We start from the raw sequence: 16,569 nt of genomic DNA, 5'->3' as shown, positions 1-16,569 counted from the left end.
AAAAAATACTACATTAAGTGTAAAAAAATTGGGAAAAAATTAGAGAAAATAATACGAGAAAGAATTTTTTATGCAACATTTTCATCAACAAAAATCATGTTCATACTAATCAATTCTCCATCCTTCTTGGTATTAACAGAGTCCCACATCCTACAAAGCCTAACCCTTATTACCCAACTATCTTCATCATTGTTCAACTCATGAAGAAAAGTGTATTCCATGAAGCACACAATACTAAAAATTCAAATAAGTAAAAAAAAAAACACAAGAATATTTTTAAAGAGTATGTTGGTTAAATAATATAAAAAAACTCAAACATAACAAATCTTAAATACTTAATCTTTACAAAGTTTGAAGAAGCCACAAGACACTAAACAAAAGGTTGCATAATTAAATATGAGATTATGACAGTAAAATTAGGCTCTAGTGGCATTGGTGAGGGAAGATGAAGGAACCTTCCTTCCTATATCAATTAGTTGATGTATTTTAAGGCACTAAAGTTTAGTTGTTGGCTTAATAAAATAAATGAATGTTTCAAGATTTATAATTAATTATTATTAAGGGTTACATATTGTTGAATTTAAATAGAAAGAGGAATCTTTTTCATGTTTATTACAAAATGCTACTAATGCGAATGTAACTCATGGTGTTGATTTTGGGCGTCATGGTCCTTCTATTTTTCTCCCTTTTTTTTGGCAAATGACAGCCGGATTTTTGCAAGAGCCTCGGTGGATGAGTGCAGACAGCTCAGAAGAATATTTGAGAAGTACTCAAAGGCTTCTGCCCAATTGTTTAATTTAAAGAAAGAAATCTTCAATGTTTCTCAGTCCGAATGTGCAGGCTGATGTTTTTGCAAAGCTGAAAGAGTTTTTCCAACTAGAGGTTGTATCCCATCATGAGAAATATCTAGGTTTGCCTTCAATGTAACTACTTGCTTAAGAACATTTCTCTCTGTTTTAAAAGCATTGATTGCTTCTCTTGCATTCACCAAATAAATGCTCTCAAGTGGGATACAAAACTCTAAAGATAGCCCTCCTTTTATAACCAAATAATGGCTTCATAAATCAACAATTTCGACTTCAACAGTTAGCAAATGCGGCATAAAAAAAAACATACAAGAAAGTAAATTTCAAAGCAATAAGTGCTTTGTCTCAAAAAAATGCTTTGTCTCAAAAAAATGCTTTGTCTCACTCTCTTAGTTTTGTCAAAAGAAAGAAACACGGCACCTACTCTCTTGAATTTGCTTCGAGTGTGACTTCTATTGGATTTTTTAATCCAATATTGTTGAATCCTTAATCTAAAATTGGGTTTATATATGACTAATTATGTGTTACAGACTGTCATATAAGGTTAAACCCAATTAAAAGCGATATATTTAGGTTTTCGGTATTATAAGCTTTAATGTATCTAATATGGTGTGGGCTTGTAATGTGTAAAGACTTAATATAATTCTAACTCTATGATGAGAAGAATTAGGAATACCTATTGACAAAAGGAAAATGTTGTCTATATAAGTGATTATGGTTTTTAGGTCACACGTATCTTTCTATTATTTCTGAAATCTCATCATCAGAGAGAGAGCGTAAAGAAAATTAAAGGATTCTCTAGGAAAACGTGTAGATCTGGACAACCAACCAAGCAACCCTAGAGAGTAATTCAGTGTTATGAATTCAGGTACACTTTCGCATAATTTTGTTAGTAATTCTTGGTGATACAAGATGAATATTCCTAGGTTATAGGTGATGGTTTTCACCAAAAGTTTTTCTTGTTTCCAACAACTTCCGCCCCTGTTGACTTATCAAACGTTTTCATTTTTTTTAAATCAATTTTCAACAAAAATTAAGACGTGTATATTAAAATAGAAATAAACATATATTAAGTATGAAAAGCTAAAATAATATATAAAATAAAGCACACCAGAGGTTTCACTCTTTTCCCAACTTTAGCATATAATGTACAATGGTGGAGAGAGATCTAGAGATGATCTCAGAGAGAGAGATCCAAAGATAATTAGAGAGATGGACAAACGTAATTTGATTGAGACGAGAAAAAGAATAACACCAACTATATATGATAATTTAATTTAATAAATGTATTAAAGGCATTAAGATAGGTTTTAAGCTAAAGTAAAATATTAATTTTAAATTTTCATGATAAGTTTATTATGTAAATAAGTTTAATAAGTATCTGGTGGGTTATTATGTAAATAATTTTAATAAGTATCTGGTGGGTTGGACTAGTCTCATCCATTTTATTATTGTATCTCTAGAGTTTTGCCAAATTTATGCACAGAGCGATTCAGATCATGAAAAAAAATAAAAGAAAGAAATAATCATGGAATTATTGAAGACAGAAATTGAAATATTAATGGAAGGAGTTAAAGTAATAAAAGAATGAATACCCATAGAAGAAAGAAACGTAACTGGAAGCAACAATTAAAAGATTAACAACAGAAACTTTTCACAAACAGAACTAAAGCCATGAGGAGGCCTGAATTATTTGTTGAAAGCAATACGACTTAGTAATATTAATGAATTGTGGAGATGGAAAGGAAGCTATATTTTTGCTGCTTCAATTGGTCTCCTTCCTTTTTGGTAGTTCTCAACAAGGATGCTAGTATAATCTTTCATGGTCTTGTACAGTCTTGGCCTTGTCTCGGTCACCAATCCTTTGACTGGTTCAATCTCTTTATTCGGATTCGGGAAACAAAACATCACCAGGGACATTCTTCCCTTTTCTGTATTTGTCACCACTCTATGTATGGGACTTTTGAATATTCCATTACTCATTATCTGCGTTAATTAAAAATTTATCAGGGAACAAAGTAGTAAAAATAAATTCTAATAGGCATGAAAGTACCATCATTAGAAAAATAATGCCAATTAAAACTGCATTAGACAGTTAGCATTAGCAATTAGTTACCTCAATCTGATCGCCAACATTAATAACAAAAGCTCCTGGAATGACCGGAACCTTATACCATTGATCATCTTTCTGAAATTGGAGGCCTTCCACTTCTTTATCTTGCATGAGATAAGTAAATACTGATGCATCAGCATGTGGCTTAAGACCTATGGCAAGATCAGGCCTTGGGCATGGAGGATACAAGTTGAATATCGAAAGCATTGATGCATCTTCACCATACATGTCGAGAAAACAATTTTCTTCCAAAGTTAATGCCCTCGCTATGGCCTTGAGTAGCATTTCGTTTAACTTTTCTATCTTGGCGGTATATTCATGTAAAATTTCCCTGAACCAATTACAGCAAACAAGAGAAAGTTAATAGGTGTTGATAAGCATAGTTAGATGTCAAGTAAAAGATATGTCTTATGATTTTTACAGCTTATTGTTTTCAGTAATAACCCAAAAAAAAAAAAAAAGCTTTATCGTTGTTTTAATTAGTTTGTGCTTACGAATTATATGGCTTCAGGGAAATTTACCTAAAAGATTGAGGATTTTCAGGCCATAATTTGAGTTCTCTTTTATCTTCTGGTTTAGTTACAAGATACAATCTATCGATCCAATCGAATGCTTGGTCCTTGGAATCAAGAATGTGATTCGAATAACCTTCGTAGCCACCGTTTTCTCTGGCATATTTCTTCTTCTCTTCCAGAGGAAGACCAAAGAACTGCTTGCCAACTTCATCCACTTTGTCCATAAATGCAGGGTCTATTCCATGATTGATTATCTGAAACTCCAAAGTTTAAGCTATGAGCATTATAAGTCTTACAATAGCTAATCATTCTCATGAGAGATCATCCACATTTAATGAGTTTTGGACCTTTACAGCACCATAAAGGGCTCTTAAAGCGCTATAAAGTCGTTGTGCAAAGAGCATCGACTCTACAAAGCTGTAAAACCCACGTAATATGCCTTTGCAGTACTTTATAAAACGCAGACATCCACAACAGATTAAGTTATGCAATATCAATTGCAGCATAATTCAAAAATTAATTAAGTAGCAGAAAAAAAAATAAAAAACTGACCTGGACGCAGCCCCAGGAGGTAAGAGCTGAGCAAAGTTTCTCAAGTTCTTGTTTGCCGGATGTTGGAGATGACAAGAGGCTGAAATCAATTGTTGGAATGTCTATGTACGAAAGAGAAGTACCAAGAGTTCCAGCGTCACCACCCTTATAGATATAATTGTTTGGTAATTCTTGGACTGTTTTTGATGGTTTTTCTTCTACTTGAGCAGGAGCCATATGTACGAACGTTGTTTTCAGAAAGTTATACCGCGCAATATTTCCTCTGGAACTTCTTTTATTCCTTTTGAGTTGTGATGGCTAGTCGAAAGGCCAGTTTATAGAACTTTTGGAAGATATAAAATAAATGAGTCGTGTTGAAAAGTCTCCGCTGCTGGCTGAGGTCAAACATTTTGTGCTGGCTGTTCGAATCGAACGTTTCACACTTAATAAATTAAATTAAATTAATTTGTTTTCCATTAATCCAGTTGGTGATATGAAGCATCATCGGTTTTTTATTTTTCCTTTTTTATTTAAACACCCTAGGTTGGTGTTATCTAAACCTAGTAAAAGACAAGAAATTAAATATTTTCACTTCAGTAAGTTGGCCACGTAAAACATCCAAGGTTTTCTTTTTCTTTTTCTTTTTTCTTTTTTTGAAAGCTGAGTATCCTACAGTTGGTGTAATATAAATTGGGTTAGTTAGCCGCTACAGTCATTTCTCAAAAAAAAATCCTGGAAAATTAAAAATTCAATTGAATTTTTAGCATTTAATCCAAAGCTTACGTTTGACGCCCTCGTGCTTTCCCAAATTTGTTATAGCCTATGACAGTTTATGGTTTATCTATTCTAATCCTTTCTGTTGGCTCTACAATTTCTAAATTTTATGTTGTAAGCTCGTCAAATTTGTACTTTTTTCAGTATGATCCGTCTATCCAATGTATTCCTGGTTCCTCCACTCTTATCAAATCCCAAAAGTCTCATATTCAATAAAAATATTTCATGTGTTTGAACCTTTATATGTATGTATAGCTATAGGAGACGAAAAATAATTGAAGTTTGGCGGCATGCAGGGACGTAGCCAGGAATTAAATTGATCTGGGGCACACTAAAAATGTAGTATAATTTTGAAAATTTATATTACAACACATAAAATCGCAATATAATATAAATTGATAATAAATTTTGAAAATTTAGATAACAATACATAGAATTGCAACTATAATATAAATTAATAATAAATTTACTTATTACAATTGTTCTAATCAAGAATTCCCCAACGAGATTTCATGCGTTGAAAATGCTGTAAAATAATTTCATTATCAATACAATCAAATACATCTTTTTCAATGTACACAACTAGATTATCATTCAACCATTCATCTTCCATTCAACTTCGTAGTCGATTCTTCACATAATTCATAGCTGAAAAAACTCTTTCAACAGTAGTAGTGGCAACTGGTAAAACTAATGCTAATGTGACTAATAAATAGACCAATGAAAACACCTTGTGCTTATTAGTCTCAACCATTTTTTGTGCAAGATCACAAATCCTGTTTAATCCTGAAAACTCAACACTAGATTGCATATCCATTATGTAAACATCAAGTTAAGTATCTAGTGCCATGAGATCAATTGGAGAAAAATCTTTTAGATAAAATTGAGCAAGGCGCAATAACGTTTCTTTATTGAAAGCTGCAAATAAATCTTTTGGACATAAACAAGCCAAGCACATAAGTAATTTAGTGTTTATCTCATTAAAACGACTGTTTAACTCTTGAAGTTGCATATCCAAAATAGTACAAAATAGGTCAATGCGATAATGATGCATATTTGTGATCTCTTGTGCTCTATGCCTTGATCTTCCAGGGGTTAGAAACATATTTTCCATGACAGGAACAATAATAAAACGCTTCTCACAAAATGAAGAAACTTGACTAAGCAAAGAATTCCATCCATGTTCCCTCATCCTTAGTAGACCTAGCTTGCAAATACTAACTAATTTCATGGAATTCACAAAATCTTGATCTTTCCTTTGTAATGCTTGTGACAAATCATTTGCAAAACCAAGAATATTTTTCATCAAGTATAAAGTAAACACAAAATCAAATGTTTGCATGAACTTCAAATTTAAGCTATATAATAAAATTAGCAATTTTAAATTAGAAAAAATAATGAAATAAAAAATTAGAATTAAAAAACATCTCGCGCATGGTGACGATCAGGGAGCACTGCAAATCGCCTAATCTGCTATGGAGTCCACCCACCACACTTTATTTCATGGAACTCTGGAAGAGACGAGAGAAAGCGGAAAGCTAAGATTTTACTTATTTTAATTAATTTTTTAATGAATTTCATTTGATAAAGGTTCTCTCATTTGTCTTTATTGATTTTTATGATATTATAATAGTTAATCAAATTATTTAGAATTAGACATTTAAGTTAGGGGCAACATGAAATATTTTTAAAATTATGTGGGCACTTTCAAAGTTTTAAAATTTACGTGGGGCATTTTGATAAATAATAAATAAAATATATTTTTTTAAGAAAACCATCAAAAAAAATTTTGAAAGCCAGCTGGGGCATGTGCCCCACCTGGTCCGATGCTGGCTCCGCCTCTGGCGGCATGACACAATGCATCCTAGATTTTTATTATATTTATTTTAGTTGGAAAAAATATATTTGACAAAAGACATATGGAATGCCAAATTCAATGTACAAATCAGTTGATAATAAATTAATCCAACTTGGCCGTTAAGTTTGATCCAACACATTAAGGATCTATATCGCGATCAGTAATATTTACTGGGGTCGTACTTTTCACATTTAAAGTTTTAATATATCAGCCTCAATGTTTCGAACTTACAAAAATTGTCATTGACGACGAAAACGAAGGCAGTCAGTTACTTTAATTCTATTTAAAGTATTTTAAAGCTGTACACGCAAAAGAGTAGCTGGTTCAATAATTTTGCGGCCAAAATTGAAGTCATTGATATGATGGTTGTTTGATTTCACAAAATTAATAGAAATCTCCTTAATATTTTAAAATACTTCTAAATCTCTGAGTGTCATCTTTTGTATTGATATTACCATTTTATCTATGATGGTTGTTTGATTTTGGAAATGTGGATAACTTTAACTATTTAATTAAATATTTTTTAACTATATCTAATTAAAAAATTATATAAAAATAATGAGAAAAAGTAAGAGATCGACATAATTTTTCAATTAATTCTGAGAATATATTTAGAATTAATTGAAAACTTAAATGAAAAAGAATATTTACATAAAATTCTAACTATTTAACACACATACTATTTTTTTGTCGAGTAATAAGTTGAGGGTATTTAAAACAAGTAGTTGAGGGTGTATATTTACATAAAATTTCAAGTTATTATTATTATGCAAAAGAATAGTGTATATAATTATTAATTTCGATTTTAATTTTTCAGAATTAATTAAATAAGTATGTCAATTTTCTTACTTTTTCCTATGCTTTTTAATTAATTGCGATTGATTTTTTTAATTAATTAGATAAATAAAGGTATCCGTATTCTTAATATCAAACAACCACAAGAGTGAAATAATAAGATCAGCGAAACAGTTGACATTCAGTGGAGTTTGAACATGTTTTCAAATATTAGAGGGTTTCGCTCTTTTTCCCCTAAACTAATATCATTAATTAATTGAATATCATCACATGTGTAAACATTAAATAATCTATCTTGGCATTACTTTATTGTTTTCCAAATGCTAATTTCATCTTTAAGCAAATCTACTTTATATGATTAAAGTAATAATGGACACGCAAACTAACTCGAGCAATATTCGCCGCCTTTTTAGAAGTGAGACTGTTATTTGTCTCTTTTCTGCTTGACCTAATTCAGTCTTCTCTCCATATGATTCCAAATAATTGAAAAATAGACGGAGTTCAACTTCGGAAGAAGCATGTGTACTTCGTTTGTCTCTTTCTTCCGATTTGGCGACTGAATTTTTGAAAATGATTTCGGGTGCTTAAAAATCATCCAAGTACTGAACTGAACTTTAATGAGTATTGAATCAATAATTGTTTGGTAAGAAAATTAAAAATATAAAAATGCAAAATAAATCTTAAAATATAAATTTTTTACTTTGTAAAAAACAAGCTTAACAATAAATTCTAATTCAAAAATCATATAGAGAGTATTCTCAATTAACTGGAGGTTCGTCTTGTGACCTGGTTTAATGGCAGTTTGAGATTGCTGCAGTTTATAAAGTTATATGTTTATGATGTGTTAATAGAATAATCAATTGAACAAAAAAAATTAGGTGGTAAAAATAAAAATATTACATATATATATATATAATAAAAATTATTTTTACTATTAAGATAATAGCAATCTATCTTGATTTATTTTATTAATATTCTATTAACTAATACAGACATAATTAAAAAATATTGTCAATATTATAACATAAATTTTGTGAATTATTTTGAATATTAAATATAATTAATTTAAAATTATTAACCTGTTAAAGATATTTTATTATCACTAAAAAATATATGAGATATTAATAATAGGGATATTATTATTTTTCCACTAAATGTATTCTGACACATCATGTCAGTACTATGGTTTGGTAAAACTATCATTTTACCACCAAACGTTTAAACTGTTAGCATTTTCCCACCATTCCGTTAAACCTCAATTAATATGTAACGGAAAATTCATAAAAGGTCAATTTTACCCCTGGAGCGTAAAAGACGATTTTGCCCTTTAAGAATGAACAACAGCAAATGATGATTTAATTACAAAAATAACCCCATTATGCTTATAAGAGCTGCTGCTGTTTCGGATCACGAATGCATGACAGCAATAATCCTTTTGCTTGTCGTGGGCTTCGAGGGATGAGCACCTAGAAAATTCACTGATTAAGTATTGCAAGCAATGCAAAACATCAAACAATTTTAGAAGGGAAGTGCTAAACTTCAGCTCCCTTGCAAAAGGATTAGGATCAATTGAAAGATTTTCTATAATCTCAAAGGTACAACAAAATAGTTTCTTTGGACTCCTCATGAACTGCAGTTAGCATGCGGAGCATTGCCCCACAGGGAGAAGGATGCTAACCACAGGAGAGAATAGAAATAAATAAATTAAAGTCATATTAACTCAAGGAGAAGAAAATATACTTTGAGACCAGGAACGTGACAAAAGAAAGCTTCAGGAGATTGCGAGTGATAATGTCCACCATGGCCCACAGCTCCGTAAGGGGCTCTTACTGTTAATCCTGGGGAATCACATGAAGGCCCTTCAAGGACAAAACAAGAGCAGAGAGACGGGGAGGAAGAAAAACTAAAAAAGAAAGAACCAGAGGGGAGCATTGGACAATAAACAGAGCAACAAATTACCTCCACAATTAAATTGATTTCCACTCCTGTATCTGAACTTAGCAGCTTCATTGACAATCTACCAAGAAGATTATGTCAACTAAAGGTGAATTATGAAGCCACAAGAGACGCTAGTTTCTGGAAGAGAGCTATACCTGATCAAAAGCTGGAAAAATATAATCTGCAAATTGAATTTCAGCTATAGCTCGATTTTCCGTATCACGCATGAAATGAAAGCAAGGGATATGTACATCATATTAGAGGTTCCTGAGGAACTATGCTGAGAATGACTTCCCAGCTTGTGCATTTTAAACATAAGTTTCTGAAACAAACCATAGCTGCCAGACCAATGGCAAACCCAACGATGCCCTGCATACAAAAAAGATAATACGAACCTATCAAATATGCATAGCACAGAAGAGTCCAATATTAGTGCGTGGAAAGAGAGTGAGACTCTCTATTTGACAGTAAACATTTCACGTGATATGTCTAAAATACCCTAATGATGTCAGCATAATTTTTATTCAGTTAACGGAATGGTGGGAAAATGCTAACAGTTTATACGTTTGGTGGTAAAGTGATGGTTTTACCAAACCGTGGTACTGACATAATGTGTCAGAATACCTTTAGTGGGAAAATGATAATATCCCTTAATAATATTAAAATAATTTTTTAAGATTCAAAAAATTTTACAGAATTTTTATTATTTTATGACTTATATTATTATTATTATTATTATTATTATTGTATTTGTTATAGATGTTTATTTAAAGTCAATTTTTTGTTGTTATAATAAACAGTATAATGGTAAAAAAAAGGAGTTTATGCGATTATTTTTGAAATTAAGGAGGTTTTTAAGACCATTTAAGAAAATTTTAGGGGTTGGTGTGCGGGATTTTTTTTCCCTTTTTAAGAACTTGTGGATTTAAAATTTAAATTGGCCCCAATATAATTTTATGAGAAGCTCTGCCTATGAATGGCACCCTATGTAGCAGATTGTGTTATAGTTACAATATCATCCTTAAATTTACTTATGGAATAATAATTTCATAAAATAGATACATTTATCTAATTCTTAATACATAAAACATCATTATCTTTTAATTTACAATATTTTACAATCTTCGAAAAAATGTTAAATAATTTTTTTTCAAAAAATTGTACAAAAAAAATGGGCACCTCTATAATGTTTAAATATTATCTTTTACAATATTTAGTATGTCTACAATAAATAAATAAAATTAAAAGAGAATTTTTATCCATATTCTAAAATAATAAGTATTATTAGAAGAAAAATAAAATACTACACATATGATAAAGAAAAGGGTATAGTTGGTTTAAATGGGTCCATTTATCAAAGAGCAAAAATTTTGATAGAGTGTAGGGAATATTTCCAACTAGAAAATAATTAGGGGAGGGATAATTCAAACCCACAATTTTTGTTTATAGAAAAATCACATTATTTTTTAGCATTTCAAATGAAGAAAATGTTTATACAATAAATCAATTAGATCCTTCATTTTTTCATTGAAGTCTCTTGAACATTGTTGATGTTGACCGTTAATATTGTTTTAACATAATTTTAGTATGACTATTTTACGCTTATAATAAGAAATACTAGATTGACTAGAAAATGTACCATATGTTTTGCCATAATAATTCAGGTATTTAATTTTACAACCTATATAATCTAACTTTTTTTTAAAAAAAATTTCATTAATCATTAAAAAGTACAAATCTCAAAGATAACAACATAGGTATATTGGAAAATCTTCCAACCAAATATAAGAATCCCTACACCGGACATAATATTTTGCTAATGCATCCGCTATTAAATTAAAAACCTTAGAAATACATCAAACTTGAAAAGAATGCTTTGGAGAAAGTAAGTGCTTCACTTCAGAAATAAACCAAAACAACTCGGTATGAGTACTAAGTTGATCCAAAACTAATTGATCATACAAAGTGAATCCAACTCAACCATTAGTAGAGATAAACCAATCTTTCTAACAAGTCGTAATCCAAAGCATAAGGCCTCAACCTCAGCCACATCAACATCATCAGAGAAAACCCCTTGAGCAATTCCCACAACCATCACCAAACCATCATGGTTGCGCACAATAGACCACAACCCACTACACCCTTATTTGCATTTATTGTGGCATCTACATTCAATTTCAGCCAATCCACAGGCGGTGGCTCCCATTGCACACACTCATGCCTATTACTATTCAAATTACAATCAACAATAGTGACAACATTATTGGCAAAAGACTCCAAAATTCCTTGAGCTCGTGCACATATAGTGTGCGGCCCATTAGATTGTCCCAACAACACCATATTATTATGTGCCCCCTAAATACCTCACATAATCATCACCATCGAGCATAATTCAGTGCTAGATAAGGTGGAAATAGAATACTAGGAAAAAAAAAAAGAAACTCAACAATCATTACGACAATCACATAAAATAGATTAGCAAAAACTGTATCATTCCACACTCATTGTTCAAAATCAAAATGAAACAAAGAATGCATCAAGGTCTCATAAGAAAGGTTACACAAGCACAACAAGCATCAGATAATACCTTTCTTTTTGTTAGATTAACTTTTGTCAGAAGAGCCTCATTAGAAGCTCACCAAAGAAAAATCTTTACCTTAGGAAGCACCTTCAAAGTCCAAATTAGATTCCATCACTTAGATATCCCAACTGATGTTCCAGTAACTAAGAAATCTGGAACTTGTACAGCCAGATGATACCCAAATTTTACAGTATAAAACCCACATCTATCAAAACGCCAAAACACAGCATCTTCTATCAACATATAAAAGAGTTTCAATTTTAAAATCAGTTCAACATCAATAGGTAGAAATGCCCCCGTAATCGTGCCACATCCTAACCATTCCCACGGTCAATCAAATAATCCACTGTCGTACCTAGTGGTAATGAATCTGGTGAGATAGGGCTAAAAGTACTTGGTCGTGGCAGCCAATTACTGCCATAAACATTAATGTACGACCATTTCAAACACAACAATAAAGACCCCCCTTTAATAGTTCTCGTCCCCAAAGAATAATCTGCCATATGTAAGAAGGATTAGAGTCTAATTTTGCATATAGAAATGGGTTGCGTCGAAAATGTCTAGCTCGTAACACCCTTGAAATTGACAGATCATCATAAAGCGACAACCACCATTCTTGCTTGTTCAACATGGCTTGGTTAAACAGATAAGATTGTAAAACCTAAAACCCCCCAACTCTTTTAGCTAACTCATCCTCCTCCACTCCATCTAATGAATGATCTGTTGGTTTTCATTTGACCCCCACTAGAAAGCTGTGAATTGTCATTGAAATGCGTTGCATAAAGTCTCTGGCAAATAAAAAGCACTCAAAGCATACGATGGAATGGCTTGGGCCACCATCTTAATTAATACCTCCTTCCCACCACAAGAAAAAATCTTTCCCACCAGCACGACAATTTCTTGGCAACCAAAACTTTTAATTCGTTGAGAAATACCGACAATTCTTACCAATCATGGCTGATAAATGTAAACATTGTTCATAAACCAGAACCTCAGCAAATACCGAAAAAAGCAGTTATCTCGAGCAAAACATTTGGAGCCATATTCTGAATAAAATGAATAGAAGATTTGTCATGGTCAAAAACTTGCCCTAATGCCACAGAATAACAATCCAATATGTTCTTTAGCCTACCACAATCCTCCAATGATGATCGACGAAAAAGAAAAATGTCATCCACAAACAAAAAGTGGGAAATGAATAAATCAGAAGCAAAACATACCCTCAAGATAGCCTTTACAGATTTAGTAGCTTGGATCAACGTTAAAAAACTTCAGCATATACAATAAATAAATAAGGCAATAGAGGTCACCCCTGCTGCAATCCCCATTGCGGCCGAAACAAGCCCCAAACTTCTCTATTTATATTGAACAAAAATGTTGTAGTAACACAAGGCCATAATCAACATAATCCAATGCACAAGAAAACCCAAACGACACATCACTTGTTGGAAAAAATAACCCCCATTCAACCCGATCATATGTCTTAAGAATATCTAAGTTCATCGCCACTAAGTTATTCTTATGGGACGGACAAAACCCCAGCCTATGCAAGCATTTGTACCTAACAATGACATTGTCGGTAATGGTATGAAAGCACTCTGGTTTTGTGAAATGACATCACCCAAAACTAACTTTAATTTGTTAGCAATAACCTTTGCAATAACTCGATAAATAACATTGCATAAACTCAGTGGTTGAAAATCAGACACCATGGTTGGAGATATAATCTTTGGTATCAAAACCATAATTCCATGATTTAAATCAGAAAGGAGAGCACCATTATTTAAAATAGAAAGATAAATAGATATAATTTGAGTACCCATCACAGCCAATGATCCTAACAGAAAGTAGGTGGCAAGCCATTCGGTCCAGTGCCATAGTCGGATGCATTTGCATCATAGGCTGACAAACTTCATCCCTGAAGAACGGTAAAGTTAGCTACTGATTCATAACATCCATTACTCTCACAGGCGCATGTTCTAAAGCCGATGCCCATTGCTAATGAGCTGCATTTGACAAAGAAAACAACTTCATAAAATATAGCTCAACAATAGCCTCATCTATAACCATCTGACCCTCCTGATCTAATAACCCCCAAATCAAATTCTGTCGTTGCCTCATGGAATCATAAGAGTAAAAAAATCATGTATTATTATCCCCTTCCTTCATCCAATGAACATGAGCCCTTTGTTTCCAGTACAATTCCTCTTCTTGAAGTAAGTCATCAATTTCCCTTTCTAAGCACCGAAGCCCATTATCATCACTGTAATGCCTATAAGTTTGTCAAAAATATTCTTTAATTATGAATACTCTTCATCAAAGTGCTTACGCCACCCTTTAAATTCCACTGAACTCTATTTAGTAAAGGTGAACACAGTTTTCATAACTTTATATTGGAAAAGCCAAATATGATCACCGTGAGTAGCACCATCATCCAACTCTTTGCAACCAGTTCTTTACAAGCTTGATAAGCCTTTCACCATGCTTCGTAGTTAAAGTGAGCTTTCAACCTTCTATCTTGCTAAGAGCCCTTAGTACTAGTAATTTTTAAGAGAACAGGAGAATGATTAGCCCACCAAGAATCGAAATGAGTAACTGTTGAACATAAGCCTAAATCATGCCAAGTACAGTTACTAAGAAACTTGTCCAGGTGTTCCTCCACCAACCCCACATCATACGCCGGTTAGCCTAAGTATAGGGGAACCTTACAAATCCCATATCAATTAATTCATAATCCCGAATAGCCTTACAAAAATCAGCCACAGCCTTAGAACATCTTGGCGGTCCCCTTAAATTTCTCCGTATAATCAAGAATTTCATTAAAATCAACCCTACATATCGAAGGCAGCAAAGATAACGAACTAAAACGACGAAGAAGTTCTATGTATGTTTCTTTATATTAGCCTCAGGATGATCATATACACTAGTAAAATGTCGACTTAATTATAGAATCTATATGATGACAACTATATGAAACAGCAGATAGATTGACCTCATGTTTCCAAAGAATTGCTATCCCACGGCCAAAGCCAACTCTATCCAAAGCTAAGCAACTTAGAAAACCCAACTCTTAACTTTTCATCTCGATAATCGAAGCCTCAACCCATGTTTCACAAAGAAAGACAATATCAGCTTGCACTAACTGAAGAATTTTTTGAAGAGCAGAGAAAGCCTAAGGATTCCTTAAACCTCGGACACTCCAGCATGGCACATTCATGGTGATCGGCTCAGCTCCCACCGATAAATTCGACACATCAATAGAAGAACCCACCAAATTCCCGTTTGTCACTTTTGAATGTTTACTACTACCATTTCTGTGAACTGCCACATCCCCAAATACCAATTTATTCCTGGCAATCAGAGAATCGATTAAAAAAACGTGAGAATCCAATCACGTAGCTCGCTTCCAATGCCTTCCCTTATTAAAGCCTTCCTGTACCATTTTCTTAGAAGCAGGCATACTAAAAAAATCTTCCTGCAAATGAACAAGCCCCTTCGTCCTTTTATCACATATTTTCTTAAAATTAACGAGACCCAACACCTAACATCACCGATCCCACTTCCAATTTCTCAAAAACCAGTCGCCGACCGACCATATTGAGTTTGTAAGATCATATCCTCATCCAACACCATTGAATTAAGCAATAAGTTAAACTTAGAGGCATGGGGAGATTCAACCAATCTTTTAGAAAGAAAGTTCAAATCAGCACCGTCATTACTCATTGCCGCAAGGGAGAAAGATTGCTTGGCTTTCGCACGTGGGTTAGCATTGGATTCTTTTTGCGCGTAAGTAACAAAAGTGTTTTGAGTAGCATCTGATGACGCAGCTGTATCACTCTCGTGAAGACGTGTAAGAGAATTAGGAAGTACACGTGTCTCGCCTGGACGTAGACCATCCTTTGAATGGACGGTGATATGAGAATCTACTATTTTGTACGCTGACCCTATCCGCATTAAAGCATCCCCCACCACTAACACAATTTGAATTTTCCCTCAATTTATCCAAAACATTGTCCTTAATTGTAGGCTCACAATTTTCGTGATTAGTTACATCTACTTGTACAACTGGTTCCGCCAAACTGCCCCCGTGCCCTAATGAACGGCCACGACCATCAGGGACGTAGCCAGGAATTAAATTGATCTGGGGCACACTAAAAATGTAGTATAATTTTGAAAATTTATATTACAACACATAAAATCGCAATATAATATAAATTGATAATAAATTTTGAAAATTTAGATAACAATACATAGAATTGCAACTATAATATAAATTAATAATAAATTTACTTATTACAATTGTTCTAATCAAGAATTCCCCAACGAGATTTCATGCGTTGAAAATGCTGTAAAATAATTTCATTATCAATACAATCAAATACATCTTTTTCAATGTACACAACCAGATTATCATTCAACCATTCATCTTTCATTCAACTTCGTAGTCGATTCTTCACATAATTCATAGCTGAAAAAACTCTTTCAACAGTGGTAGTGGCAACTAGTAAAACTAATGGAAATGTGACTAATAAATAGACCAATGAAAACACCTTGTGCTTATTAGTCTCAACCATTTTTTGTGCAAGATCACAAATCCTATTTAATCTTGAAAACTCAATACTAGACTGCATATCTATTATGTAAACATCAAGTTAAGT

General features: G+C 32.7%; 2 protein-coding genes across 2 annotated transcripts; both read right to left on the bottom strand.

Annotated features, from left to right (window-relative positions):
* Positions 1-2,377: 2,377 nt before the first annotated feature.
* On the bottom strand, positions 2,378-4,292 carry LOC102622690 (codeine O-demethylase-like). The gene is made up of 4 exons (XM_006464433.3): positions 3,987-4,292; positions 3,441-3,688; positions 2,923-3,250; positions 2,378-2,792 (listed from the first exon to the last, which is right to left on the bottom strand). Exons 1-4 carry the CDS (start codon positions 4,200-4,202, stop codon positions 2,556-2,558), a joined length of 1,029 nt encoding a protein of 342 aa, XP_006464496.1. The 5' UTR covers positions 4,203-4,292; the 3' UTR covers positions 2,378-2,555.
* A 4,350-nt stretch (positions 4,293-8,642) lies between these two features.
* Positions 8,643-9,858, bottom strand: LOC102622986 (2-oxoisovalerate dehydrogenase subunit beta 1, mitochondrial-like). The gene is made up of 4 exons (XM_052431463.1): positions 9,486-9,858; positions 9,352-9,409; positions 9,133-9,230; positions 8,643-8,858 (listed from the first exon to the last, which is right to left on the bottom strand). The coding sequence occupies exons 1-4, from the start codon at positions 9,555-9,557 to the stop codon at positions 8,775-8,777; spliced, it is 312 nt and encodes a 103-aa protein (XP_052287423.1). The 5' UTR covers positions 9,558-9,858; the 3' UTR covers positions 8,643-8,774.
* Positions 9,859-16,569: the final 6,711 nt, after the last annotated feature.

This window comes from Citrus sinensis, chromosome 7, assembly GCF_022201045.2.
Source record: "Citrus sinensis cultivar Valencia sweet orange chromosome 7, DVS_A1.0, whole genome shotgun sequence".
In the NCBI taxonomy this organism is placed as follows: domain Eukaryota; kingdom Viridiplantae; phylum Streptophyta; class Magnoliopsida; order Sapindales; family Rutaceae; genus Citrus; species Citrus sinensis.
This window is presented reverse-complemented; position numbering and strand designations above follow the sequence as displayed.

Coding starts and splice junctions, on each gene's coding strand:
- LOC102622690 (XM_006464433.3), bottom strand. CDS start 4,202: ATGGCTCCTGCTCAAGTAGAAGAAAAACCATCAAAAACAGTCCAAGAA. Junction 3,689..3,986: donor CCTCCTGGGGCTGCGTCCAG/GTCAGTTTTTTA, acceptor TTGGAGTTTCAG/ATAATCAATCATGGAATAGA. Junction 3,251..3,440: donor GAAAATCCTCAATCTTTTAG/GTAAATTTCCCT, acceptor TAATTGGTTCAG/GGAAATTTTACATGAATATA.
- LOC102622986 (XM_052431463.1), bottom strand. CDS start 9,557: ATGCGTGATACGGAAAATCGAGCTATAGCTGAAATTCAATTTGCAGAT. Junction 9,410..9,485: donor TTTTTCCAGCTTTTGATCAG/GTATAGCTCTCT, acceptor TCTTCTTGGTAG/ATTGTCAATGAAGCTGCTAA. Junction 8,859..9,132: donor GTCACGTTCCTGGTCTCAAA/GTATATTTTCTT, acceptor TGAATTTTCTAG/GTGCTCATCCCTCGAAGCCC.